Source organism: Sceloporus occidentalis, unplaced genomic scaffold (genome assembly GCF_023333645.1).
Source record: "Sceloporus occidentalis isolate IW3139 unplaced genomic scaffold, rSceOcc1.0.p SCAF_4, whole genome shotgun sequence".
NCBI classification, from domain to species: Eukaryota; Metazoa; Chordata; class Lepidosauria; order Squamata; family Phrynosomatidae; genus Sceloporus; species Sceloporus occidentalis.
In genome coordinates, this window is record NW_028316984.1 from 86169814 (window position 1) to 86197801 (window position 27988).

General features: G+C 41.4%; 2 protein-coding genes across 5 annotated transcripts; one reads left to right on the plus strand and one right to left on the minus strand.

The window, feature by feature from the left end:
- Positions 1 to 417: 417 nt before the first annotated feature.
- On the minus strand, positions 418 to 24795 carry CPSF7 (cleavage and polyadenylation specific factor 7). 4 transcript variants are annotated; one of them, XM_089520734.1, is made up of 10 exons: positions 24716 to 24795; positions 24201 to 24304; positions 16022 to 16240; positions 13334 to 13437; positions 12734 to 12879; positions 7596 to 8004; positions 7131 to 7249; positions 6867 to 7044; positions 5117 to 5290; positions 418 to 2628 (listed from the first exon to the last, which is right to left on the minus strand). In XM_089520734.1, the coding sequence occupies exons 2-9, from the start codon at positions 24252 to 24254 to the stop codon at positions 5122 to 5124; spliced, it is 1398 nt and encodes a 465-aa protein (XP_089376860.1). In that variant the 5' UTR covers positions 24255 to 24304; positions 24716 to 24795; the 3' UTR covers positions 418 to 2628; positions 5117 to 5121. The 4 variants fall into 4 exon arrangements, with proteins under 4 accessions (XP_089376860.1, XP_089376863.1, XP_089376864.1 ...); XM_089520737.1 differs by having other exon boundaries at positions 24652 to 24757; XM_089520738.1 differs by having other exon boundaries at positions 24665 to 24730.
- SDHAF2 (succinate dehydrogenase complex assembly factor 2) lies at positions 24762 to 27860 on the plus strand. The gene is made up of 4 exons (XM_089520739.1): positions 24762 to 24942; positions 25268 to 25488; positions 26252 to 26361; positions 27387 to 27860. The coding sequence occupies exons 1-4, from the start codon at positions 24919 to 24921 to the stop codon at positions 27515 to 27517; spliced, it is 486 nt and encodes a 161-aa protein (XP_089376865.1). The 5' UTR covers positions 24762 to 24918; the 3' UTR covers positions 27518 to 27860.
- Positions 27861 to 27988: the final 128 nt, after the last annotated feature.

Consider the following 27988-nt stretch of genomic DNA (forward strand, 5'->3'; position numbering starts at 1 on the left):
ACACCCTTTTTGAATTGTGATGCCCAGAACTGGACACAATATTCTAGGTGAGGCCTGACAAAAGCAGAATAGAGTGGCACTATTACTTCCCTTGATCTAGACTTGCCTTGAGCCTCAGGATGTTACAAGAATTACTAGAGTTCCAGCCACCTCCCAGTTTTGTAATAATTTCCCATAATAATTGCAATGATTCCCAGTGACCTTAAGTGAAAGTCATAAAGGAACTTCAAATCCTTCTCCTCAAAATCCACATTAACCTACAGTGGTTAGGGCTGGCTTTCTACATTTATTTTTTAAGTTCCACACAAAAGCAATCTTCTTGGGGATGCAACTTACGTCCAGACACATAAGTTCAGAGGAACAAAGTTCACAGACAGCCTGAAGTGTGACTTATTAAATATAATAATGAGATAAAAATTTAAGCTTTTAAAAAGGCATTTTAATTTCTGTACATAAAGTGGGTTTTGAACTAGTTTAGCTTTACATAAAGGGATGGTTGTACAAGGGTTAACAACCCAGCCAAAATCTATCTTATTTATCCAATGCCAAGTCTAGATCACATTACTCACCCACCCCAAAATCATATCTAGTGGCGATTCTATAAAACAACTCACCCTGCCTCCATTTAAAAGTTACAAAAAGAAAAAAAACATACAATGCAGTATAAAAGATTGACAATATCATCAAGTTTATTACACAATTTCCAACCTATCAGAAAAAGACAAACAAATCAAATCACAAAGAACAGGGGTGGAAGAGTCAAGGGGAAACCAAGGCTATGCATCTGTCATTTATTCCTTTCTTTTTTGTTTCCATTATTTCAAAACAAACTAAAAATGTCCCATTATGTAAAAAGCAACATTTCCAATCCAGGTTTTATGCTTTACAATTTAAGCTGCCACTCCATTTTTCTACATAAAGGTTTTTTTTCTTTTTTTAAAAAACAAACATCAAGCTGAATACCTCTTTGATCAAGAGTACAAAAGGAGGTACCGCATCACATGGTGACATCCTTTGCTAAACACCACCCATCCTTCTTTAGACCACACAACTTCAATGAGACAAGACAGGATCCTTTTATGAGGGGGGTGGTTCACCATGCAGCTGAACAACCACACTGAGTGTTCATGAATGTAAGAGATGCTAGGCCTCATTAAAAAAGATCCAGGTGCTGGAGACTACATGTTCCAGCATACAGTATGTTATCTTAAGTAACTGTGGTACTCAGTCTAGGATGGAGCACTGAAAGCTGAAAACATCCCACCTTCAAGGGTTAAATTTCAGAGATGACAGCTTAATCAGAACTCTGTAGCCACTTTTATTCCATAATACTCCTTGTGTGGAGTTTTATGCCACTGGCCTGAAAAAGTTTGCTGACTCAAAGACTGAGTGACTCCAGAAAACCTAGTTATGTTTATGTCACATCACACAGTTACACAAGGTGATGTGAACAGAGGTTTTTCAGTGCCTCAAACTGTAGACTGGGATGCCAAAAATCAGTGAGCTATGGTGTCATCTGAAGCAAATTCATGGGCGGATCCCTTTGTAATGAATTCAGTGTAAGATGAGGATGGTGTGAGGAAACATCTGGACCTGAAATCAACACATACATCACATAGAATTTAAAATTGCTCAAGGTGTACTATAATCAAGAACGTCTAGAAAGCCCCCAGCTTGACTCAGATCCCATTCCATGCTACTGCATCAGCCAGGTATCTGCACTTCCTTTACAACAAGGAAGGTAGCATTCTGCAAGGGCTGTGCCTGGAAACAAAAAGATTATGTAAGAAGTTGCAACTGGAGCAGCTATTGTATGAAACAAAATGAGGAATCTGTTAGCAAATCATCTGTGGATAGAGGACCTGTATTAGTCAGGGTTTGATTTATCTTTTAAGGGGAACTCCACATTGTGGGAAGTTTGACTAATACAGGCCCCTCTAGAGACAGCCAGGTACCTTGGATACGATAGTGTTCAGGAACTAAGTAAGGAAAGGAGGATAAGAGAGATGGAGGCCAGCCTGTCCTCCATCCCAGAAGAGGGGGGGGGGAATACTGTTTTCTAAGCTGTACACAATGGTGCTAGAGGACAAGATTGAAAGCTGTTTTGGAAAAAGGTTGAGACTTCAGGAGGACTGGATGCCTTGGTGCCTGAGAAGACAACAAAGTGTGGACTGTGGACACGAGCTCCAGTGAGACTATGGTCATACACCTTGTGCTGTGCTGAAGCACCAGTTCTTCCTACAGGAGACAAGTTGGATGGGTTCCTCCCCAGGTGCTCCTAGAAAAGCCATGGTAAGGAAAGAGGTGGGAGACCTCTGTGGAAAGCACCATTCTCTTTGGGTCCAAGAATCCATGGACTAATGTGGCCCCCTGGTCACAGTGGCTCAGACAACCCCTCCCAAACTCACTCCAAGTCATTCAGAGTTTCTCCATCAAGCAGCAGAAAATATAGGCAGAGCTCAGTGCCACAATGTGCCAGATGGAGTTCTGCAGGCAAAGTCACTTCCAAGGGGTCTGGAAAGCATAGAGGGCAGTGGGAAGGAGTGGGTGGAGAAGCCTCCATTCTTTAGTCTTGATTAAGGAGAGGAGATAACGAGTCCATAAAAACACTGAATGCTTCCCAAGGTTCTGCAAAACAACAACACAAAGCAGGAAACATTAGTAATTTCTATAGCATGGTTACAGAGCATTCTTTAGAAAGGATAAAATTCTTGACTACAACTCAGGGCAGCAGCTCATGATATTTCTACATACAAAAGGGGAATGAGGCAAGAGGTATGCCCTCATTCATGGCTAAGGTTTGAATCTAGGCTAAACACTGTATTCTTTCAGCCATATTGAATTAGGAATCCAAATATTGCTTTCTCTCAACTAAGCACCATACTCCACTTTCCTTTGCAGCTCCTCCAATCTTACTGAAATATGGGGCAGTGGAACTTCCAGATAATATCAAAGAGTTGTAGGTGGGAGGGAAGTTATATTCTGATAAGTGAGCAAAAGCCTGCATGTACAGTTGGAGATCACCCTTGACACTTGAAGTCAGATTCTTACCACCTCAATTCCTAAGCACTTACCAGTGAAAACAGTGGAAACTTCCAGCAGAGACTGGACCTGTGATTTATAGCTAAACTCAGCATTGAATAATGAATTGTTCAAAGGCAAATGCTTCTAAAACTGAATATGATGTTTGCAAAACTACAGTCTCTCAGACACAGGCTCCATCTGACAGAGGATAAAAACAGTTTCTGCATAAACATGCTCTTGTCAAACATTTTAAAAAGGAACTGAAATTAGAAACTGGTTTGATGTCAGCACTACTTTATGAACAATCAAAGGTAGGTGTTTAAAGACTGGTTTCAGTTTAAGAATGTGGTCAAATTTCCATTTCAGGTCCTAGACAGGTACCAGGTATAATCCTGCAGCAACTGTGAGAGCACGCCAGATGGTTGTGGCAAAAATGAGTACTCCTGAGTTATTCATACATTCCAACTTAAAATGTCTGCATAAAACATAATTGAGATTCCAGACAAATTTCTATTTTAATAATTTTCAAGTTGTCAGATTACAAGAGATTACACTTACTACTCATATCTATTTTACTTTTTCTGAAAAAGTAAAGACTGTGCAATTTTAAAAGGAACACAGTAAATTACTTGGGTAATTATTAATACTGAAAACATTTTCTACTCCACTCATGAGATAGACACTTTCTTTTAAAAAATGAAGTCAAGATTTTCTGAAATTCTTGCAAGACACTGAATCCAGGATTAGACAATGAGCTCTGTCTGATCCTAAAGTTTTATATAGGTTAATTATAAAAACTAATAAAGATCCTTCTTTTATAGAGGAACTAAGAAAGAATGGGAAGAAAGGAACAAAGATCATGTTAGGCCCAGAACAGACAGGCATAAAAGAGTGACCTTAGTTTGCTCTGCCCAGAAGCACATTGGAACTCTAGTGTCTAGGCGGCCCACTTCCAAGGTGAGTTGCGGATGCAGAGGCTGACTAGCACTGCTAGGAGTTGGATTATCCTAGTTCCTTTTTGCTCCAGTCTAAGGACTGGCTTTGGCACAGCTTCCAGCTGTTTTGAAGGCATGTGTCATTTAATCAGCACAGCTCCAAAGCAGCTTGAAGCTGCTTCATTTAGCCCATTTGTTTCTCGCCTTACTCAATTCTGTCATTCTCCAAGCCACAGTATATTTCTGGAATTTCTGAACTTTGCAAAATTATTTAAGGTTGAGCGCCCACAAATGAAGCAAGGATAACAGCAGATTTGAATCATCCTCCAAATATGAATAATTCTCTTATCCTCTGGTCGAACTTAACTCTTATCACAACATCTGATTCCAACCTACAGGATAAATCATTGGTCACAGTAAGAGAGGAGAAGGAACAAATCATGGTGAAACTGCAAAGGAACAGTTACTGTATATACTCATGTATAAGTCTAGAAATTTAGGTTAAAAAATTGACTCAAAAAACCTGAGTCGACTTATCCACGGATCATTGTAAGTACTGTATTTTAACTCATGTTATATATAAATATATGGTGAAAAGCAAGAGTTTATTTTGCCCCAGAAGCACTGATCCCCTCTATTCTCATCCATCCAGCCTTTAGGATGAGCACAAACAGTTATGCCTGCTGGAATTTTGTAAGTTCTTTGGCATTGTTTCCCTTTGTTTCGTCCTTTACATCCTTCATTACATGCCCCTAAATTTTACCCTTGACTTATCCATGGGTCATATGAAAACCTGTAAATTTGGCCATAAAACCTGCCCTCAACTTATATATGAGGTCGACTTATAGTCAAGTATATACAATAATCTCAGATGAACAGATATTCAGACTGTAGGTATTTTAAGGGGAATATTTCCCTCTCCACTTGAAAATTCTTTACTGATAAAAAGACCTGCAAGGAGAATGTAAGCATGTATATATTTGTCTACAGAAGATAGATGCATGTGTGAATATTCTGCAGTATAAAGTCTGGCAGAACATAGAGGAAATAGATCTTATCTAGTCAGCATCTACATGAAGAATAATGCTTAAAATAAATATGGTGTGGAAAAAGAAAGGGTATTGGGGTGGAAGTAGCACCCTGGAAAGATATCTTACTTCTCTCAGTGATGCCGGTCTCGTTCTCTGTCCCTGTCTCTGTGTCTCTCATGCTCCCGGCTTCTTTCCGGAAAATAGTCTTCATGTCGATCTTCATTGTGGACCACATCTCGGTGCCTCCTACTGCTCTCACGGGAACGACTGGGTGATCTATCCCGAGACCGGTGTCTTTTTCTGGAAAACCAAACCAAACACTTATGTTTCAGGAAAAGTCTAGAAGTGTCTATCTGCTTCCTCCTCTACAAATGGTACATTCAAAAATACCTCTAAGTTGAAAAAAAACCCTGCAAAGGTTACATTATATTAAAAAAAGAATGTAAAGGTACACAAATAATGAAATGTAATTATTCAAGCTAAGAGCTTCAATATGAGCTTTAAAGATCACTGACTATTAACTAAAAAAATCCACTGTAAAACTACACTAATAATTACATCATTATGAAAGCCTCAACAAAGTAATTCCTGAACTGACAGAAAAATAATTTTTGCTTTAAAACTGTAATTTCTTTTTGTAGAAATGGAAGTTTCTATGCTAAACTCTAGAGAAAAGGGAATCTAAACTCCTGTTCTAAAAACGCTAAAATTTAAAATCACCTTCCCTTTTATTAACATGGGGTGAAACAGACTGCCTTCAAGCTGCCCCTCCCGAAGATGGATTGGGGCCACAGCAATGACACACTTGGCCCCAACTGCCTTAATTACAGCCCAAAAAGGAGTGGAAAAGATCAGTTCCTTTTTGGGCCAGAAAAAAGCCGGCCTTTGTGGCTCCGCTGCAGCCCACAGCCGGATTCAAGCCACTCCAGTAGCATGTGCCATATAAATGCTGCGCTGCTGGAGCGTCTTGAAGCTGTCCACGCCTTGAAGCTGCTTCACACTGGCTTCAGGGTATCACTGGAACATGTGGCATGTAAATGCTGCACTCTGATGATGCCCAGAAGTGGACTTTTTTCACTCATCTGTTCGGGCCTGTAGTTCTTTTTATAAAGTCTAATTTCTAAACTAATCTCATTTTTGTTCTTGAGAGTTCAGCAGTATTGTGGTAGTACTGGACTGTACAAATGCAGAAACTGAATGATAGTTGGTTAACAAATCCACTCAGTCACAATATAAATCTTCAAATCAACTGAAACTGAAGTGTTTGAATCCATAAATTACCCAGTTGCAAGGCCAATCAGCTTTTCTATAATAAAATAACACTATCACATATAGGATAATTTTATTGTTTTATTGTTCATCATAAAACTTTGTATTATAGAATGTGTGTGCACCATTATTGTATCCTGCTGCTTCTCTATTCCAACTGCCACTAATACAGACTGTTCTCTTGTAGCATCATTCAAACAGGTAATATGTTACAGGAGTATATCTTAATCATAATCTCCTTGACTACTGGCCAGTATCCCTTCCTTTTCCTGACTTCCCAGAAAATAGCAAGCAGAATGGAAAGGAAGGGAACTAGTGTACATGTGAGACTGAGGTCCAAAACACACTGCATAAATAATCCAGTTTGAGACCTCTTTAACTGCCCTGGCTTAATGCTGGGGAATTCTGGGAACTGTAGGTCTGTGAGAAATTTAGCTTTCTGAGAGAGAAAACTCTGATGCTCCATCAAACTGCAATTCCCAGAATTCCCTAGCACCGAGCCAGGGGAGTCAAACTGGATTATTTCTGCAGTGTGTTTTGGACCTGAATAATCAGCACAATAAGTCCAGTTATATTACCTATAACAATTATATGTACTGAAACTAACCTGGAGGAACTGCTGCTGCTGCTGCTGCCACCCATGCTGTAAGACTTGGCTTCAATGCCATGAAGACAATCCTTGAGGGAAGAGATAAGGACTCGACATCGCTCATCGTTTGCTACACGCGACTGTTTGATCACAGCAATAGCTGTCAGCAGGGTCTCAATGGCATCACTGTAATCCCCTGGGATATAACAGCAAAGGCAACATGTCAAGATAGAGGCCAAGAGGTAGGAGCAAAAGGAGGTGACAGCAGCTAACTACCATTACCTGCACTGGCACCAGACACAGCTTTGGAAATGGCACTGCTGGAAATTGCTCGGTTCCTGTTCATGATATCTTCAAATTCAGCTTCACTGACAGGAGGCGGCAATGGGCCCAATTCCCGGCTGCGGTACACAAGTATATACCCATCATTCAGTGGCAGAAAATAACAATTTCAAACAAAACTGTGACAAAGTCTTCAAAATAGGCTTCTGTCCCCCATCCCTACAAAGCAGGGAGTAAAAATAGCATCATTCAAAACTAATGCTCAAATTAAAATATATTATGTTGCAAGGACATGGGCTAACAGAACTGACACCATTAAGAATGGGGCGAGACTTTAGTGCTCTATCCAAACATCAGCCTTTGTATATTATTGTGCTGATAAACACCCTTCCAGTCTTGCTAACCAAGAGGCTGTCAGTTTTCAAGTTCTTCTTCCCAAATTCTTGAGAATAGAAGTGTTCTCACCTGCTGTGGTTATATGGTGCAGAGGCCTTGGTATATGCATCTGGTGGAGGACCCAGTGATGCATTTGGTGGTGGAAAGAAGGCTGGGTTGAGGTGCAGCGCGGGTGGTACTGCCCCAGGGGGAGGCACAGTGAGATGGGGGGGAAGTCGAGGGGGAGGAGGCATTAGATGTTGATAGTGGATTCCTGGTGGGGGAGGAGGGACTCCAAAACTAGAGGAAAGTGGTGGAGGGGGTGGTATTGGTGGAGGTGGTAGCCCCATGAGTGGAAGTGCAGAAGGAGGGCGGTTGAAGAAAGGCAAAACAGAAGGAGGCTTCTCAATGCGTGGGGGAGGCACAGCATTCTCTGTTGGAGTGGCTCGGCCATCTACTGAGTCTGAAGAATCCCTTGAGTGAGCCCTCGGCGGCACCCCTGTGAAACAACAGAGAACAGGAATAGGTCAGAGCACAGCAGGGTTTAGGAAGGGCATAGGTGCCAAAGTGTTTTCTAACACAACTTTCTAATAAGTATGCATGCCAACCACTATTCCCATGAAGCAAAATCCCACCTTGCCCAAATAACAGGATTTATTATCAAACACAATGTGAACAAAGGACACATTTTGTTAGTACAGGTACACAATCACTGAAGTTATCCAGTGATAGCCAACTGAGTTTCTGATATCAATGGAAATGAACACTTTCAAGAGATAGCAATGCTCACTTAAGTACAATGCACCGTGGTTTGTGAAGGCAACTGTAAAGTGAAATGACTGAGTGCAAACCAAACTTTTCATTGAGCCAATTGCTAAATGGTAAATTTACATGTACTTAAATCCCATTGATTCAATGGGTCTACATGAGTTTTGACTAACAATTCTATTTAGGTTATCATCTATACACTTGTTGTGGTATCTAAAATAGTATTGAGGGTGTATTTAACTGTTCAATTTAAAGGGAAAGTTCTTCACATTTGTTTCTGGCATACATTACTTATAGGAAGCCTACAGTAAGATTAATTTCTCCTCTGTTTAAAGTAAATTGCAGCTCTTTACTGGTTTCTTCCTCTTTTGTAAGATCACAGAGAAAAATTTCAAATTATACATTAAGTAACTGTCCGGAAGAATCCATCTTTGTCTCACCTTTGTTGTGTTAATCTTTAAAATGGCCTGTATTATTCAGTTTGGAATATAATCGTTTAACCTATCACTTACAGATCTGCTGTCAAATAAATGTTCTCTTGCTTGCTTTCTCATCCTGATCATAATTATGTACTTCAAATTTACTGGCAGATAAGAGCTGTGAAAGAGTGGCTTTGTTAAACTCATCTAGTAACCATGTTCACAGCTGAAGTAAAAGGTGAACTGAAGACTTTATTCTTTTTCAGCTCCATGGTAGCCAGTATGCTATATTATATATGATAAAGGTAAATCAAAGCATTCCTCTTTTACATACTCAGGCTCTGCAAGAGATGTACTCTTAAACTTATGTTGACAAGGTTCCAGCTGCCAAGTATTACTTTTGTAAGTGTAGTGTCAAAAAATCTACTTCAAAAACTGTTTATTCCCCATTGTTGAGATGTTCATTGAGAGCTGAAAGTACTGGGAACAGCTCCAAAGGTTAAAAAGTAAGATTACATATTATCTGAGATAAATGTTCTGCTCATTATATTTAAGTAAAAGAAGTCAGAAAATTATAAGAGAAAACTGAAGTACCAGAAATCTGAAATAGATAAACCAAACCATACTGAACATTAGGGAAAAAGATGAATAACTAATTCCTGGGTACTGTAGCAAGTAAGAGTATTTTCAAGGATGTAAAACCAGTATCCTTTGATTTTAAAAAGGCGAAGCATTATATATAATAGGTAACTTGTTACATCTTGATAGAAAATACAATAAAACAAGTATCTTTCTAGTCCTATTGCATTAAAAATTCTAGTCTGCTCTGCTTGTCTGGATCAAATCCTCCAGAATAATATTAATTATAAAATCAGCATTCAGTGCTGCCTTTAAGAACTGAAGTGACATATCTAGAACAAAACTGATTTACCCTGAAAACAATGCCACCAACATATAACAAATACTGTGGAACCACTGCAGTAGAAGGTGGTAAATTGGCCACCAATGGACCAAGGTTAATTCCACTGTTTTCAATTGGACTCATTACAATGAACTAATTGAATCAGAGCTTTTGTCTAGGTAGATAAAACCAACAGTTGTTTAGACAGCAACGATGATGCATGGCCTTTATACAGATCCAAGTCTCTTTAAGAAATTACATAAGAGTGTACCCAAAATTTTAGTTATCTGTTGAATAAAGTTACCATATTACTTATTAATATGAAACCGGATTAGGCAAGAATAGCCTTCCTCTAGGGAAATCAATAAGCTATGAACCTGCTCTTCCCTCCATACACTTAAACACAAATCTTCAAAATTAAAGAATAAAATAGAAGGGAGAGGAAAAAATCATTTTTGATGACTGTCTCATGGGGTCTCTGATGCCATTCCACAGACCTGCTAGTCGTCTATGGAGAGCAGGTTTCAAACCCCTGCTCTACGTAGTGGAAACCTTTAATTCTAAATTCAATTATATGGGATTATCAATCATTAGTCTCATACCTTACCTGACTATTGTGACCTAAGGAATCCATTACCCCCACACCCTTTGGGGGGCATTTGGGACAACATTTTAATATGTTTTTTCCTAAAAATATTTGGCCTGGGGTGGGTGACAAGAATCTGCATGAGGCCTGTGGGCCACATTGTCATGTCCCTGATTTAAGACACTCAATTTTCTTTCATCTTAACCTTTAGTAGAGAGAATGAGCGATTTTCATTAAAATCCCATCACACCCAGATCTCTCTCTCTCACACACACACACACCCCATCAAAGAATGCTTTTGCCACCAAACTCCTTCTAGGGCATATTTCTATTATGTTTTGAGGGCTTTCCTGTTTTCGATCCAGAGGAAGACTTTTTTAAATAATAGGAAGTGAGAAGAAGTCAAAAAAGGTTTCTTTTGGGCCCAAATTCTTCTGGGGGAGGGGCAACCTGTAGTGGAAATACCCCCATGTCCTGTAGTGGCTTGAGTGTTGGACTATGAGTCTGGAGATCAGGCTTGATTTCCTGCTTGGCCATGGAAACCCACTGGGTAACTTTGGGCAAGTCACACTCTCTCAGCATCAGAGGAAAGTAACGGCAAACCTTGCTGAACAAATCTTGCAAGAAAATCACACGATAGGTTTGTCCTGCTTTAAAAAAAATTCATTGTTGTTCTTTCCCACTGAGGAGTTACAGCTCTCACAGAAATAATAAAACAATGCTGATAAAGTACTGTACTTACAGTCATGTTTATTTGACACAACCAAGATGGCAGTATAGAAGGGCATTACAGGAAGTATTTACAAAGTTTTACAATGTCTAAATAAAGCCATTTTTTAAATTCCAAGTTTTGTGAAGTTGTGTGTAATCTTAATTTGATTTAGTAGGCATTTTAAGATAGAACAGGCTCAATACAATGTGTAATGAAAGTTCTGAAACAAAACATTGTGCTACAGACAGTATCTAAAAGTAATTAAAAGAAAACAATGATCAAGATTCCTGAAGAGAGTGCTGAAAAGGTGCACCTTCAAACACTTCTTGAGATTTTGTCCCTGTGTGGCGAAATTCAAGACAGAAATTACTAACTAGAAATATTTCTGGGAAATATTTTAAAAGAAAAAGACATGATCATATAATTCCAATGACACACCTAATTACCTCTGTGGAGGTGTGTTAAGCTACCATCACAAATGAACCATTGACAGTAAGCTAGGAATATTCTAAATTGTAACATACATGTTTCAAAATTCACCAGAATTATATTAGTTCACATTGTGGTCACTGAACTGAAACTACCTATATCTGCCTACTGTAATATATAAATGAATACAAGAAAGGGAACTTCAAAGTGTTACACTTGTGGATTTTCTCTTTTGTGATTTTCCCTCCTTTAACTGCAAGCTACCTTGAAGTTAGGGTAAGGCACAGTATAAATTAGTAAAATTACTAAAAACAACAGGTTGGTATTTCTCAGGCCCTTTGACCAAGGATTCAAAGTGGTGGAAGTCATTTACGAAGGCCTTGTCAAAAATGATGAAGTGCCAGGTTTATTGTCAGATGCTGCCATTCACCAGCGCGACCTCCTAGTGAAGACAAGACAAGCCCCTTTAAGCAGTTTTTCACAGGGAAAAGCCTGATCAGGGCTAACAGCGCCTTTGCTTTATCTCAGGATTCAGCAACACTGTCTGATTCTTCTACCAGAGAACTGGATTAGGACTATGACACTCCACTATAGTTAGTGGGAAAAGGGGACCATCACTTCTGGCCCTAAAATAGTATCACATTCTATTGCAGGACAAAAGAGGGTCATAAGAAGAAAGTGACAATATGACTGATGAGTTATAGTCAGATAATTCTATCTGTCTAACTGAGGTTGGGGGAATCCACTGAATATATCAAATTTGACCATGTACAAAAGAAATAATACCTCTGTTTTTAACAAATGACTATAGAAGTGACAATGGGGCTAGGGCGCTCAGAATCTTGCTGTACTTCTCACAGATGGTGCCTTCAACAGCACAGAGCTCAGAGGTAGGGCATCAATTTAACATAAACAAACAGGACCACCATTCTATTGCCATTGCAGAAGTACCGAAGTGAAGCTCCAAGTAGAGCATGATATCCAGTATTGGGCATTTTGCCTTTTCAGATATGCACTAATTCTAGGAAAGGTCCAGAGAGGATCTATGAATACATATGGTAGATCTTTGTGATTGGGCGGGCTATAAATAATAATAATAATAATAATAATAATAATAATAATTATTATTATTATTATTAGCAGCCTCAAGTGTTTAAGCCCATTTAGTTTGATGAAGAATGAGCAAGAAACTATGAAGTATCTTCACATTTTATCAACTGGATCATGTATAATGGGGCTCTAATGACCCAGAAGCCATAGGGGGAAAATGCACACAATCATATTCAACTGTAACTTTGTGCCTAGCTGATAAAAACTCTTCTCAAGAGACTCACACATCTAACCAATCTCCTGACTTTGCCCTTCCCTACTTTGCCCTGTATATAACTGGTATATCCACCCCATCCAACTTACGTTTTCGAGCCTGTGCCTCAAACTGTGCAAGATTCTGTCGAGTAGCCAACTTCACTTCCATCTTATCTCCATTGAGAATCTTCCCTGGCAGCAGCTCCAGAAGTTTATGGACAGAGTTTTCAGAAGCAACCACCACTTCTGCATACCTGTTCAAAGAGCCACAGGAAAATTAATTCAAGACTACTGGGTAAACAATCTATCACAAAGACCTAGCAAAAACAACAGACCTTTATATATGTGTAGCTTGAATAACAGGAGAGAACAGTAGCTCCCCTTGCCTTACTCTTGAACACTAAGCTCCTACTGGAGAGAGTGGAGCACACTGCACATTACTGGAGATTATCATCTGAAACCAGACAGACAGCCCACCTTATTCTTTGGTCACTTACAACAAGCAGCCCTTTATTTTGCAGATGGTGGCTTACAGACTGGACAGCCACAGAGATTTCTTCAGCACCTTAAAAATTAGGAATAAAACCAGTTGCATGGCTGCATAGGTCAGACACAACTACCAGGCACCCTGTTAATTAGGATGTACTTCCCAATATCCAACTGCCCCTCATGATGAGTCCTTTAATGAAGAGTTGTAGCAGTGCTCACCCTTTGGACTGGCCATTAGCTCTGTTCTCAGCAAACTTGAGCTCCACCACATCAAAGACACCGATAGAACGGATAATTCGGGTCAGCTGCTGGTCGGTCGTCCACTGCATATGAAAAGGCAAAAAGTTACAAGATAAAAACTAAAAAAAGTAGTAGGATACATACCTCCTTTTATTAACAACACTATTAAAGCTCCATGAAGACATTCTCAGTGTTCCTTCACTAGGATTATTGTTTCCCTAATAATCCTAGTGAAAGAACACTAGATTCAGTCTTTGCTCACCGCACTTTTCTGAGTGGTGGCTGCAGGAAAGCTAACAAGACAGGTTTCAAGTTTAGATGACACAATTCCAAAAGCAACCCAATTTAAATTTTCAATTTTTTGTCAAAATGACTGTAAACCAAAGAAGAAGAAGCAATAATTAATCCAGTTTCCTGGTATATATAAACAGTTATTCAAGGTAATTACCTGCACAGAGATCATGTTAGTCAATAGTCACTGAGCCAGGATACAATGCCCAGCTTTGCATCACAGCACAGACTTTGTACCATGTAAATTTAAGGGCCTTGTATAAGGGCATTAATAAGAGATTTTAAAAACATGATAAATGTAATATGTATTGATTGGTTGTACTGCTTGCTTAAAACAGAGACAGAAACTGTGGAATATAGGTCAAATGTATCCCTACTGCTGTTCACACCCGGGGAATGGGTGACTTCTGCTGCAACCCCAGAATATTTTTGGGTCCCAAAATAAACACCTAGGGATGCTATTCTTTATTTGAAAAATATTCCAACTCACACTCAGAACCTTTTTGAGCCTAACACAGCCTGAAAATGATGTAGCCCACCCTTGCCCTAAAGTTAGGCTACTATCAGAGGAACATCACATTCTTCAAGCATGAGCTGTTCTTTGTGCTGTGGGGAAAAAAATGAAAAGTGTCCTTCAAACAGTGATTGTATAAATACCAGAGTTTGTTTTTAGAGTTAGTTTTTGAGAAAAGCAAGGTATGATAAATCACGAGCAGACACCTCAGACTCTTCAGCTTTAATCAGATTCACATCATCTTTTGCCACTATCTATGCTAAATAGCACCAAAGAGAGCTGTGGTCCAACATTTGAAGGGCCACACATTGCTCAGCACTGTAATACACTATAAGGAAATGTTTCTGTTGCTTTCATATTTAAATGCTTCAGAGTCTTCTTATAATTACTGAAAATGGCGACTCACAGCAAAATTACCTACACCCACACAAAATTATTACAAAATAATGGTATGGTATTAAGAACTAAGGGATGCAGTGGCTTAGTGGTTAAGAGGCCAATTCTGATCATCAGAAGGCTGGCAGTTTGAGGCCCAAGTGCTGCATGATGGGGTGAACTCGTCATTAGTCCCAGCTTCTGCCAATCTAGCAGTTTGAACGCATGCAAATGCAAGAAGATAGGTAGGTACGACTTAAGAGGGAAGGTAACAGCGTTCGGTGCAGTCATGCTGGCCACAGAACCACCAGAGCAATCCTCATACAATGCTGGCTCTTCAGCTTAGAAATGGAGATGAACACCACCTCTTCCTCTTCCCCCCGCTTACAGTTGGTAACGATGGGACATTCATGTCAGGGGACTACTTTTATCTTTTATTAAGAACTATGGGTATACAGTAGGAGTAGACAATCACAGAGGGGCACAGGAGCATTTTCATCCCTGCTCCTCAATGCTGGGTGGTATGTAGTTCCAGACAGAAATAGGAGGATGTGACCAAAACAAAACAAAACAACTCACACAACAACAAAACACTTGGGGCCCATCCACACAAGTAAATAAGCCAGTTTGGAAACTGGGTTATTTCCATATATTTGCCATGATCGATTCTCTCCATGCCATTTTATCCCTACTGCTGTTCACACCCGGGGAATGGGAATAGGAGTAAAATGCCACTGAGAAATTCATTTGTAGAAGGGGGGGGGAGGAAGAGGAGTGAGGAGAAAGGAGGATGTGGCGCAGCAGGTGTGGGGTGGGAGGAAGAGGAGTGAGGAGGAAGAGGTGCCAGATCATTTTGAAAATGGAGGAATCTCCATTTTCAAAACAATTTCCCGCGCAATCTGGATCTCTCCAGTAGTGAGTTTTAAGAACCAAAGATCCGGAACACTGTGGAGCCACAAAAAAGAGGCAGTAGGTGATCTGGTGCAAAAGGCACCAGGTCAAGTGGGTTTTTGGGCAGCCCCCCCCCCCCCAAAAAAAAAAAACTGCACTGAGTGCAGTTGGGGGAAGTGTGAACACCATGGAAATAACTTGGTTGTCACACTGGGTTACTTCCTAGCATGAATGACCCCTTAGTTACTACTTCTTGGTTTTGTTTTGCTATTTTCACTTAACTTCTGCAGACTGAGGTCTCTCTCTCTTTTTTTTTTGGGGGGGGGGGGCTGGGGGATATTTCAAGGCAGAATGCAGCTCCTAACAGGATAGGGTGGGGTGGCATAAAAAAAATCCTGGAGGGGTCTGAGGGTTTGGAGGGGCTATTAAAGAGGGGCAGACAGGTATATGCAACCCATGGCTTGCACTTTGCCCAACTCTGGACTATAGTAAGAATGAAATATAAAAGCATTTCCCCACTTGACTGAAGGTTCTTCTGTAAAATATGCATCTGTTATGCCCTTTACTTTCTGCTTTTCTTTAGTGTGTCCACTTACCCAAGAGAAGCTGCCCACATAAACAGCAGCTCTCTTATTGCGTAGTCCACTGTAAGTGTACAGGATGGCAGGTGATTTGCTATTTGGCTTGGGAGACTGTTCTTGGCGGTTTTCAGGGGGTGGCTCAGAGCTGCTAGTGCAACTTTCAGAAGGCTGTGAGCTGGCAGCTAGCACGTCGTCATATAAATCCATCTGGTCAGCATTACTAAATTCAGAGTCCTGGAAAACAGGAAGATACCACTGAGTATATGCAGAATGAAAGCAGGACAAACACTCCATCTCTTAGCTATTTTCCTAGAGACGTAATATTAATACACTTGCACAAGATTTTCAATCTCCTGAATCACAGGAAACTAGATTTTTAAAGAGCAGATAGTTTTTTTTCTAAGCTGCAAGGAATAGAGGACCAACTACTTCACAAAACATTCCAGAGTCCTCTTTTAGAGTGTGCTTGTTTCACTGCTGTAATTCACTGAATAATTATGTTTGCCTCTTCCTTCCTCAGAAAGCACATGTTTTGGTGCTATGCTTCTGTGCCAACTTTACAATATAATCTTTCTATTGGTGGAGGCTGGTGTGGTGTAGTGGTTTGAGCATTGGACTAAGACTCTGGGTTGACCAGGGTTGGAATCCTAGCTCAGCCATGGAAGCCAATGTGTGATCTTAGGCAAGCCATATTCTCTCAGCCTCAGAGGATAGCCATGGCCACCCCCCTCTGAAGAAACTTGCCAAGAGTAGCTGTGATAGGGCCACTATACGTCAGAATGATTTGTGGACTCACAACAATTGTTGGTGGACCAGCACTGGCTAAAAATAAAGATAATTCATTGAGAGCTGCTCACACAATATTTCCTTGATTATTACAAGAAATAATCTTTTATAGTTAGTTACCAAGAGAGGGTGCAACCACAGGACCATTTTTCTTGTTCCAATTTAGTTTTAAATATCTGACTGGATGTCATGTAAATGATGGAGCAAGCTTGGTTTTGTGCAGCCCGAGGCTAGAACACAAACCAATAAATTCAAATTACAAGAAAAAAGATCCCACCTAAAGATTAGGGAGAAGTTTTTTTTCATTGTAAGAGCTGTTCAAAGGTGCACAGATTGCATTGGATGGTGGTCATTTCCAAGTAGAGTAGAACCATTCATACAACAGTTGAACAGTGAATCAGGTCATAGGTAAATCCCACTGATTCAATGGGTCAACTCTGGCTAAGAGGAATTACAAGATTTAGGCCAGTAATTTTGGGTTGGGTCAGAAAACAATTCTACCACTGCATCAAGATGCCAAAGTCAGTCAACTTTACTTGCTTTTGGCACTTTGGGAGAAACATGAAATAAAGTGAGTTCAAATAGACTCAGTGAAATAAATGGGACTTTTATTTAATAACATTTAATATTCAACACACTCCATAAAAATCAGTTATAGTGTTTAGAGGCTTATGTCACAACCCTACATTATGGGGGTGGAGCGGGTGTGTCAGTGTAAAACAACTGAAAAAACGAATAAGATGTGCACCGTCAATCTAAAGAAAGTGTCAAGATGCTAACAATGTTAGATTATGGTTTATGTTCACATCAATGAATAAAGAAAATAGAAATCCATTAACTTTCTTAACAAGATTTAGAGATGGATAATGTTCTGTCCTCATACAGTGTAATCTACTTACGTTTATAGCTATAGCCAGCTGAAGCTTGAGCTATTTAGACAAAACGAATGCAGAGTACTATTACCAGAGTTGGCAAATTATTGCAGTGTATACAGGTTCATCTTTCCACAGGGCCTGAATACCCCAAAGACACCAGATCCCATCTGAACTTGGAAGCTAAACAGGGTCAGACCTGGTTAGTACTTGGATGAGAGACCAACAACTGCCAGATGTCATAGGCTACCTCCCATAGGAAGGAACTAGCAAAACCACTTCTTGAGAATATCCTATGAAATTCATGGGATTGCTATAAGTCAACAAGCAACTGGAAGGTACATATTCACATATCCACTTTCCTACTTGAAGCATTTTTCTATTTTAGTAATTTAGATAAGAATTATGCACAATAGACAAGCAATCAAGCTGCAGAATGTGATACATGTCTGCTTTCAATCATTTATCATGTTATTTAACTTTTATAAGGTAAGAACAAGTGGCATGTTAATTGCAATTAACTAAAATAAAATCATGTTATCTGGGTAGAGGAAACCTAAGCTTATTTGACATGTTAGAGACCAGATCACTGTTAAAAAGTGAAAATCCTCACAATGCAGAAACCATTACATGCTCAGAACTATAGGGTTGTTCTGCCCTTTGCCAGTCGACAACCACCACCACCACCACCACCCTGTTTTGTTCAAGAGGATGGAAGCTCTTCAGTTAGTGGCCACTGAGTGACTTGGCTCGCTATTCCTTCTCTTCCACTCAACTCACCATGATGCTGCCCAGAGCAGAGGGCCAACTGTGGTTAACTGACTCTGCTAGGCGTCACGATGGCCAGTGCCATGGTGGAAGCAATGGAGGGTGGAAACTGTTTGGCCAAGGCACTCCTGAGTGACTAGGCTCATTGTTCCTACTGCTCCCTTCTCTTCACTATGGCACTAATTGGGGCAAAGCCTAGAAGAGTCAACTTACCACAGATGACTCTTTGAAGAACAGCTTCCATCCTCTGGGTTCAAACAAAGAACAAGGTGTTGTGGTTGACTCCCTGGCGAAGGGCAAGGCAATTCTGCAGTTGCACCAGCCACATTATTTCCCCCCATTTCACATAAAAACACAAGACATCGAAATGCAGCAATTCTTTCAGCTTCCTTCCCACTGCCATCTAGCATGAGTGACATCCTGTTCTTCCTCAGGCAAGGGAAAAGAGAGAGCAGAAAGGCCTCAGAGCACATATCAGATTGTACTGTCTGGCTGTTTCCTAGCTGAGTTGTGTGTGCATTACGAAAGAGGCAGACTCCACAAGGGACAGCCCCGCCTCTGGTCTTTCAACACTTATAAAATGCAGTATAGTTGGGCCTTGGTATCCGCTGGGATTTGGTTCCAGGCCCCACTGTGGATATCAAAATCCATGGTATCAAATCGCATTAAATACAATGGATGGTAAAATGGCGTCCCCTACATAACAAGGCAAAATCAAGTTTGCTTTTTGGAATTTATGTATATTTAAAATATTTTCAAGCCATGGGTACTTGAATCCACGGATACAGAGGGCTGACTGTATTATATAACGAGAACTCATTAGTTCAAGGCATGGGCAAAAGAGTGGACCATGAATCGAATGTACAGATTCTGGGTACAATTCAGAAAAACAAGGTGTTGGAAAATGAGAGATGCCCGTAGGTCAAACCATTCAAATAGTGAGAACAAGGACACTAAAGAGAGTATATGAACCATTTTTGTGGTGTTTATTATTAGCAAAGGTTGCACTGTACAGTGGATCCTTGTTATACGCTGGGGTTTGGTTCCAAGATCCCCCGTGTATAACAAAATCCGTGTATGCTCAAGTCCCATTAAGTATAATGACATAGCAAAATGGTGTCCCTAATAAAAAATGGAACATCAAGGTAAATTTATACTTTTTTGGAACATTTTCAAACCGTGTATGCTTAAATCCGTGTATAAAAAATCCGTGTATAAGAAGGACCGACTGTATTTGTTCTATTTTGTTAAAGGCCACTTCAGATACAGAATATTGTGGTATTTTACAGACTAATCTGTTATCTGACTCTTTGCTATTTTTGCTGCAACAGGATAATCAATTGCTTCAAAAGAGGCAAAATCACATAAACACCTTGCAAGTGTGGATGATTTTACAAGCAACAAAAACCACACGAAACTAGAACGATGCTCAATTAACATTGGATAGAATCACATATTCTGTTGCAAATTATAAGGATCATATTCAAAGTGTTTGGATGCAAGTGTGGTAGAAGGGAGGGAGATTTATAAGCTCTTCATTACCTGTGCTGAGGTAGGTAGCCCCTTGATTTTATTGTGTGGTTTTCCCACATCCCTTTTGAACAATGCAACAGGTACAACTGTCCCACATGTAATAGTAATCCCAAGAAACAGACATACAGAGTACATTTGACCTTAGCTGTTACTTCTCTCTTCATGTTCAAACTGCATTCTTTTGCTATTGCACTGCTGCTACCTTTCTCTGCTCATGAGCAGCACCTTTTAAGGTAGCAGTGGCCTGTTACAGACAGCCAAAATAAAGCTGCTTCGAGTCACAGTGGAGGTATGGTGTTTCAATGATGCATGCGTCCTAAGAGTCCAGAAGCTGCACCAAAGCCACGCTCCAGTCCTTAGGGCTGGAGCATGGCTTTGGTGCGACTTCTGGACTCTTAGGACGCATGCATCATTGAAACACCATACCTCCACTGTGACTCGAAGCAGCTTTATTTTGGCTGTCTGTAAAAGGCCAGTGTTTTCTAAAATTACTTTTCTAATTCTCACAGTAATGAACTTGTATATTTATATCATCTTTTGTTGCCCATTTTACAGTTCTCTGCTTTTTCTTAGACAGTCTGTTGCTAAGATCATGAAAAGTGAAGTAGAATCAACTGCCCAAAGAATATACTGTAATTGTGTGCTACCCATCTTTTAGTATACAGAAGTGAGCTTGGGCATTTCATTTTATTGTTTCAAATCACAGCAGTAAACAACACACATATACATACAAAAAGGAAAACAGAGCCCTGCTGGAGACCTCTGTTTTTTTTTGGAGCCCATATGCCACTCATTCAACTAGGCTTCTAACATGTGTGCTGTAAAAATGGGGAGTGCAGGAAGCCAAAACAAACACAGTGACATTTATTCTTCCTTGCTGACATCACAGTCCAAGTACATGAAAAAATCAAATGTAGCTGAAGACAGGACCCAAAATAATATGCATCACTTCACTGTAATCAAGTACTGAAACCAAATCAAGTTTTTACCTGCTTAATCATGATCTAGCCATCTTCTGGGAAGTGACTGCAGAAATCATGCAATGCTTTGGAATGTGTAAAAACTGTTTAAACTGGAGGGTCAAATCTTGGTTATAGCTGATGTTACCCCTCACCATAACCTTGGAATTCTTGAAAAAATATATAATACAGGCATACAGACACTAGCAATTTACAACAGTGATTAGCAATACTTTGTACAGAACAGAAGACCTTCAAAGATCACATAAATGAGTAGGTGTTAAAACATGATGGAACTGGAGAAACTTGTATGGTCATCAATATTCATTCACAGCAGAATTCTATATTTTATTTACTCTTTTGATGAAGAATATTTCAAAATAAAACAACACACAAGCAGAGCACTTCACAAACACTTTTTCACCATGTATCCCCTTGAAAACAAGCACAAAGAGGTTTCAACTAATACTCCTTTTTCCAGAGGCAAAGTGGTATCCATCCATGTGCCCAAAAGACAAGATAGGGCCAACAACTAGGGCCACTGAGGCAGCACAATGGCCGGTGCAGCAGTCACAATGCACCAGAAGACTGTGTGATGTTGTAACAAGCTAGGTCAGCACTCACACATTCAAAATTACTGCAAAGACTTGATTGGTTTCTGCAGAAGGGCCTGGTGAGGGAGGAAGGAATCAGCTTTGAAAGAAGTGACCCAGAAGAATAATGAGTCAGACAAGCCATCATCTGACTATACTCATTTTCTCTCACTATCTAATGATACTGCTGGCTGTAAGCTGAACAATAATGGAATCCTAAACAGACAAATCAGGAATGATTTGTTTATGTTCAGTTTATGTTCCATCTTACCTATCAACAGGACATGACTGCAGTGGGGAGGGAGCTAAGAAATCTGGACAAAGGGTGAATGTGCAAAACAAGTTGAGTAGAGAGCACCACAGGAACAGAGAAAACTGACTTATACTGAGCCGGGGTTCTGTCAATCTCAATCTTGTCCATACCCACTGTGATGAAAAAACACACCAGAAACTTTCCCAGCCTTATCAGAAGAAGACAGGAACTAAGCAATGGATCTTGACCAGGGGTAAGCAACCTGCGGCCCGGCGAGGCCTTGGGACCGGCCCCAGCCTGGTCCTGCCACCGATTGCTGCCAGGGCCTTTGGGGGGCAATTGTCTATAGAAGCCTCAGAAACATGCATTTATATTAACGTTTTTTTTAAAAATCAGCAAATTTTTTCACGTGTCCTCCATTTTTTTTTTAAAAAAGTGTCTTCCATTTGAAAATTTTGTCCTACATTTGTCCTGGTTTATTTATATATTTAATTTTTTTTTTTTAAAAAATTATTTAATTATTTATTTTTTGGCTTTGGCCCCCCAGTTGTCTGAGGGACAGCAACCCGGCCCCCGGCTCAAAAAGATTGCCTACCCCTGATCTTCACTATTGACAACATGTGCTATTTCATTTTGCTATGGGACCATGTAACATACCTAAATACTACTAGAGTTTGTATGCACAAACAGGTATGTTTGCTGGCATGTATCTATACGATTATGAAGCAATTCTACTCAGTGCAAATTTGGTGCCAGTCCCAGGGATAACCAAAACTTCAACCATAGACACTAGAGGATGGAGTTAACAGGGAATCAAAACAGAGACAGGCTATGCATTCAGGTCTTCCCATTTCTAAAGGAATCAACCTTTCTATATATGCCCCGTGCCTTTTTACAATTATTTGCTCTTAACTGAATGTCTACTCAGATACATGTCCCATTGAATGTAGGACAACTTATTGTTAGGAAACAGTAGAGAACTCAATACAGAACTGATATATCAATTGTAGTGGATAGGAAACAGCACTGAAGTAGAAAGCATAATTTGCATTGTGGCAATTAACTGCTGTAAAGGAAACTGGAGTGGTGTTGTAGTTTTGACACTTTGTCAGTGTGATGTGACTGAAAGAACAGGCTACAGACCATCTTTAATCTATATGAACAAGCCCTCCAGTGGCAGCTATCCTGCTGTCCTCATAGAACAAGGCTTCAAATCCATTTAATAAACAGCAACCTGGAATACAAACTAAATTAACTTTGTCTTCTACAGATGCAAAACTATGAAGAAGTTTCACTTTCATTTCCTTAAAAAAGACCAGCCTCACACGGGCTCCTGCTCATAAAAAAAGAAGACCAATCAGCATTCCTTCTTACCTTTACTCTTCATGTTCACTGAGAAACACTCCTAAATAATGTATAATAAAACAATTCTTGTAATTTAAAACAATTTGCAACAAATGACAAAGATAGTAATCTATCACAAATTGTTGTGTGCCTTCCAAGTTGTTTTCAACATATGGCGACCCTAAGACCATGGGGCTATCTTGACAAGATTTGTTCAGAAGAAGTTTGCCACTGCCTTCCCCTGAGGCTGAGAAAGTGTGACTTGTCCAAGGTCACGCACCAGGTTTCCACGGCCGAGGTAGGAATCAAACCCTGGTCTCCAGAGTCATAGTCCAATACTCAAACCTACGCCATACTGACTCTCACACTTATATAACTCCCAGATGCCTCAGACAGTCAAGAATTCTGGGGTCTGAAGTCCAAAGCATCTGGAGGACCAAAGCTTGGGATCCACTGCATGGACAGGAGTGTGGTGGGAAACCCGAGGTGTGACCAAGCAGACCCAGCTGGGTGCTCTTCTTTGGCACCACTTCTCAGGCCTGACTTGTTCTGATCTGAGGGACAAGGTCTTTAAACAGGGGCTGGATGGCCATCTGTTGGGGGTGCTTTGATTGTGGGTTCCTTCATTTCCTGCACCGTGGGATGTAGTGGCTTAGTGGTTAAGATGCCATTTCTGATGACTGTAAGGCCGGCAGTTCAAGGCCTGAGTGCCGCATGATGGAGTGAGCTCTAGTCCCGGCTTCTGCCAACCTAGCAGTTTGAAAGCATATAGATTCATAGAGTTGGAAGAGGCCCCAAGGGCCATCCAGCCCAGCCCCATTCTGCCATGCAGGAACTCTCAATCAAAGCCTCCCCATTGACAGATGGCCATCCAGCCTCTGCTTAAAGACCTCCAAGGAGGGAGACTCCACTACACTCCGAGGAAGGAGTGTGTTCCTCTGCCGAAGAGCCCTTACTGTCAGGGAGCTCCTCCTAATGTTCAGGTGGAATCTCTTTTCCTGGCGCTTGGATGTAAATGTTTGAGTGGATGAATAGGTACTACTTCGATGGGAAGGCAACCCCCCTCCCCCCCTCCCTCCCTCTCACCTGGTTGAACTCCTCGTCGGCGTAGATGTCTATGAGGTCCACTCCCTCCGACATATTTTCCGGGGCGCCACTGAGGAGAAGGCGGAGGGGGGCGGAGAGCCAGGCTGGGCGCGGAGAGGCAGAGGGAGAGAGGGGGAAGGAGAAGATGAGAGTCGCAACCAGTTAGCCCCACAGCCACCAGGACCCTTACAACGCCAACGGCAATAAAAGGGGGGCGTCAGAAGTAGCGCCTCTGCCGAGGCCCCTCCCCCTCCGGCCCTTATCGAGGAGGAAGAGGCCCCTCTGCTTTCCCTTCAGCCGCCGCCGCCGCCGCCATGGCTGCGCGCGCACTCCCGGCCTCCCTCCTTTCCCGCGCTCTCCAGGAGGAGGAGGAGGAGGAGGCCTGCCCCCATTCGGCCTTAGCGCCCTTCGCCTCCCTTCCGCCCCAGGCCTCGCTCGCAAACCAACTGACCGCCCGGACACACCGACCCCGGCCGCCCCCTCAGAAAAGAAGGCCCCAAGCGCCGCGCGCCGACCTCGCTCTCCCTCTCCTCCACAGCCAGTCGCCGCCGCCGTTGCTGCCCCGCCCCTTCCGCTTCCCTTTCCCTTGAAGGGCCCGCCCCTTCCGGTTGCGTCAAGGCCCGCGCGCGCCTAATAGGACTCTGACGGCGGAACGAAAAGCGTCTCTATGGTAACGGGCGAGGGATAGAGCGGCCCGAGGAAAGAGGAAGGCCACAAGATGGCGGCGCTGGCGGCGGCTAGAGTGAGTTAAGGTTGCATCCACACGGGAGGAATGACCCGGTTTGGCGCCGCTTTCTCTGGCTGTTTGCTACGGAATTCTGGGAGTTGGGGTTTGTTGTGGGCCCAGAGCGGAGCGGAGCTTAAAGAAGGAAGGCCCCACAACAAACCCCAACTCCCAGAATTCCATAACAAAGAGCCAGACAACGAGTTAAAGCGGCTCCAAAGCGGGTCATTTCCCCAGTGTGGATGCGGCCTCAGGCGGGAGGGGCGGGGTGGCCTCTGTGTCGATGGGCGCCTAACGAGCCTCGCTGCCTTTCCTTCTCTCTCTCTCTCTCTCTCCCCCGCAGAGGCTCTCCTCCCTCCTCCTCCTCCCCCGCAGCCGCCCCCTCCGCCTGCCGCCCAGGTGCTGCTACCGCGGGGGGGCGCCTTCTGACTCCCGGCGGGACGTGCTGGAGATCCCCCTGCCGCCCTGGCAGCCCCGGCCCCAGGAGCCCCCGGCCAGGAAGCGGGCCAGGCTGCTCTACGAGAGCCGCAAGCGAGGCATGCTGGAGAACTGCCTCCTCCTCAGGTGGGAACTCCCTCCGAGCCACGGCCTCCAGACCTTGGGGCTTCTGTTCCCATCATTGCCCATTATATTGAATGGGGCTCGAGCTTAGGTGGGCTTTGCCTTAAGCGGGGGAGCTGCTAAAACTGGTTTCTCTTGATTTCCCTCTAATTTCCCTCTAAAGCTAGAATTGTCTTCAAGGGGCAAAAAGAGAATGGAAAAATGAGAATCAGTTGGAGAGTGTTACTTTAACAAGGGAACTCACCAGCATTATTTTTAAACCAATAATTAGGTATTCATTGATCACTGGGCAGATAATATGTTGTTTGTTATCAAAATGGTACTAATGCTTTATGTTCAGTCCTATTCTTTAAAAAGAATATAGGGTTAAGTCAGGTCTAGTGCTGTCATGTAGAGCACTTTATTATTACTGTGAATATCTGATTGATTTTGCAGAAAACTTCTTCACAAGCAAAATCTCTGGAAATGCAGCTAGTTTTGCCTTAATCGGTTCTCTTTTTGAGTCAATAGATGCTGTCTTCCCTTTTGTGACTGCTGCATGAAATACTGTTATTCTGTTCTTGGCCTTGAATATATCTCTACCAAAGGTCGTCCGTTCTGCCATCTCTCAAATCTGGTTCTTAATGGCACATGAGAACATAGATATTAGTCTTTATTAGATATGTTATTTTTCTGTGGTTTCATCAGTTTCCTGGCCATAGGCATATGATTAGCACATTTACTTATTTTGGCCTTAGCTATTACTGTGACTTTCTCTCTTTCTCAGTTTCTTTGCCAAAGAGAATCTGAATCAAATGAGTGAGAAACAGCTGGATCTTTATGATCGCCTGATTAATGAGCCCAGCAATGACTGGGATATCTACTACTGGGCAACAGGTAAGGTGGAATGCTACCTTTTCTGGTCTTTAGATTCTTGTTATATTTCATGACTAACCAAGGATTACTTTTCAGATGTGGCTGTCCTGGTGGTGCAAAAGAGCCCTGGTGGCACAAAAGCCCTGGTGGCTCAGTGGTTAAATGCTGTAGTGCAGTCACTCACTCATAAACCATAAGGTTGTGAGTTCAGTATCAGCCACAGGCTCATGCTCGACTCAGGCCTGCATCCTTCCGAGGTCTCTAAAATGACTACCCAGCTTGTTGGGGGGTAATTAGCTTACACGTTGTAAACCACTTAGGGAGTGCTTAAGTGCACTGGCACGTGGTATAGAAATGTACTTGCTATTGCTGTCAGTACACTCAGTCCTTTGGTTTCTGTTTCCTATCTTAAAACATGTTTCAGAGGTTTGGGGAACAAATAGCCTGTGTGTGTCGCTCCCCATATCCCTAGAAAGTTGATAGTAGCTATCGATTATTGTTATATCTTAGGCAAAAAAGTTGATGTGCCCTTTGAGAAGCTGATATTATTTTCAGTGTTAATGGCAGGATGTTCACAACTTTAATTGCAATGCATTCTCTACATTAAGTTCAGAATTAAAGCAGACTCACTAAAATCAGTGAGACTTAAAGTCATCCATGACTAATTTGTTTTATTGATTTCACTAGATATAGTACTGAAGCTTAAGAAAGTTTGGATTTAGTTTTACATAAACTTGCTAGCAAGCTTCTTTCCATTTAGTGAGAGCTCCTTATAAGTATACATAAGAGGGGTTGGTAACTACAGTTCTTTATAGTTAGTGGTGATAATAACCAGCAGTATCTTTTTAAAGAAACATCCCTAGACCATTAAAGGTTGGTCTTTATTTGGTGACCTCTCCCTTTTTGTATTAAGCAAATTATCAAAAGTGGTGCCATCTGAAATAATACTTGAAAGATTAATGTTCTTTAGCAGAATCTGTAGAGGATTTACAAACATTGGTGGCAGAACTAATAATGTACTTACTTTCCCTTCTTTCTCTCCAAAGAAGCAAAGCCTGCACCGGAAGTCTTTGAGAATGAAGTAATGGAGATGCTTAGAGAGTTTACTAAAAACAAGAATAGAGAGAAGAGATTGCGACAGCCAGATCTGGAGTATCTTGTTGAAATCCCAGACTGATCTGGGTGCTTTTTTCCAGAACTTCCTTTTAAACCAACTCACAGCATAGTACTTGGACTTCTCTTAGTGTTTCACACTTGGTCAACCTTCTGTGGATTCTTTTGAGTAGCATTTGTTCTCCATGTTTTGCTTCTCTAATAAACGTTCAGTGCTTTCCCCTAAAATTGAGAAATACCCCTGTCCTAAATTATGAAGAGGGAGACCTGGTTTTGAGTCATAATGCATTTTAAGAACACATCTATTTGTAATTGTATGTTGGTTGATGCAACAATAATGATGATGTATTAAGATTCATTTAAAAGTGCTTTTATTTATTAATAAAAATACAGTATAACATGCCAAATCCAAGGATTCCTGGGTTAATTTATTTTAACGGTGGAACAAAAAGATAAAGCTATCAAAATGTATGTCCTACTACCCTTTTATGTCTTTCATTTAAAAAAATATACTCAGAAACAAGAAGCTGCATCT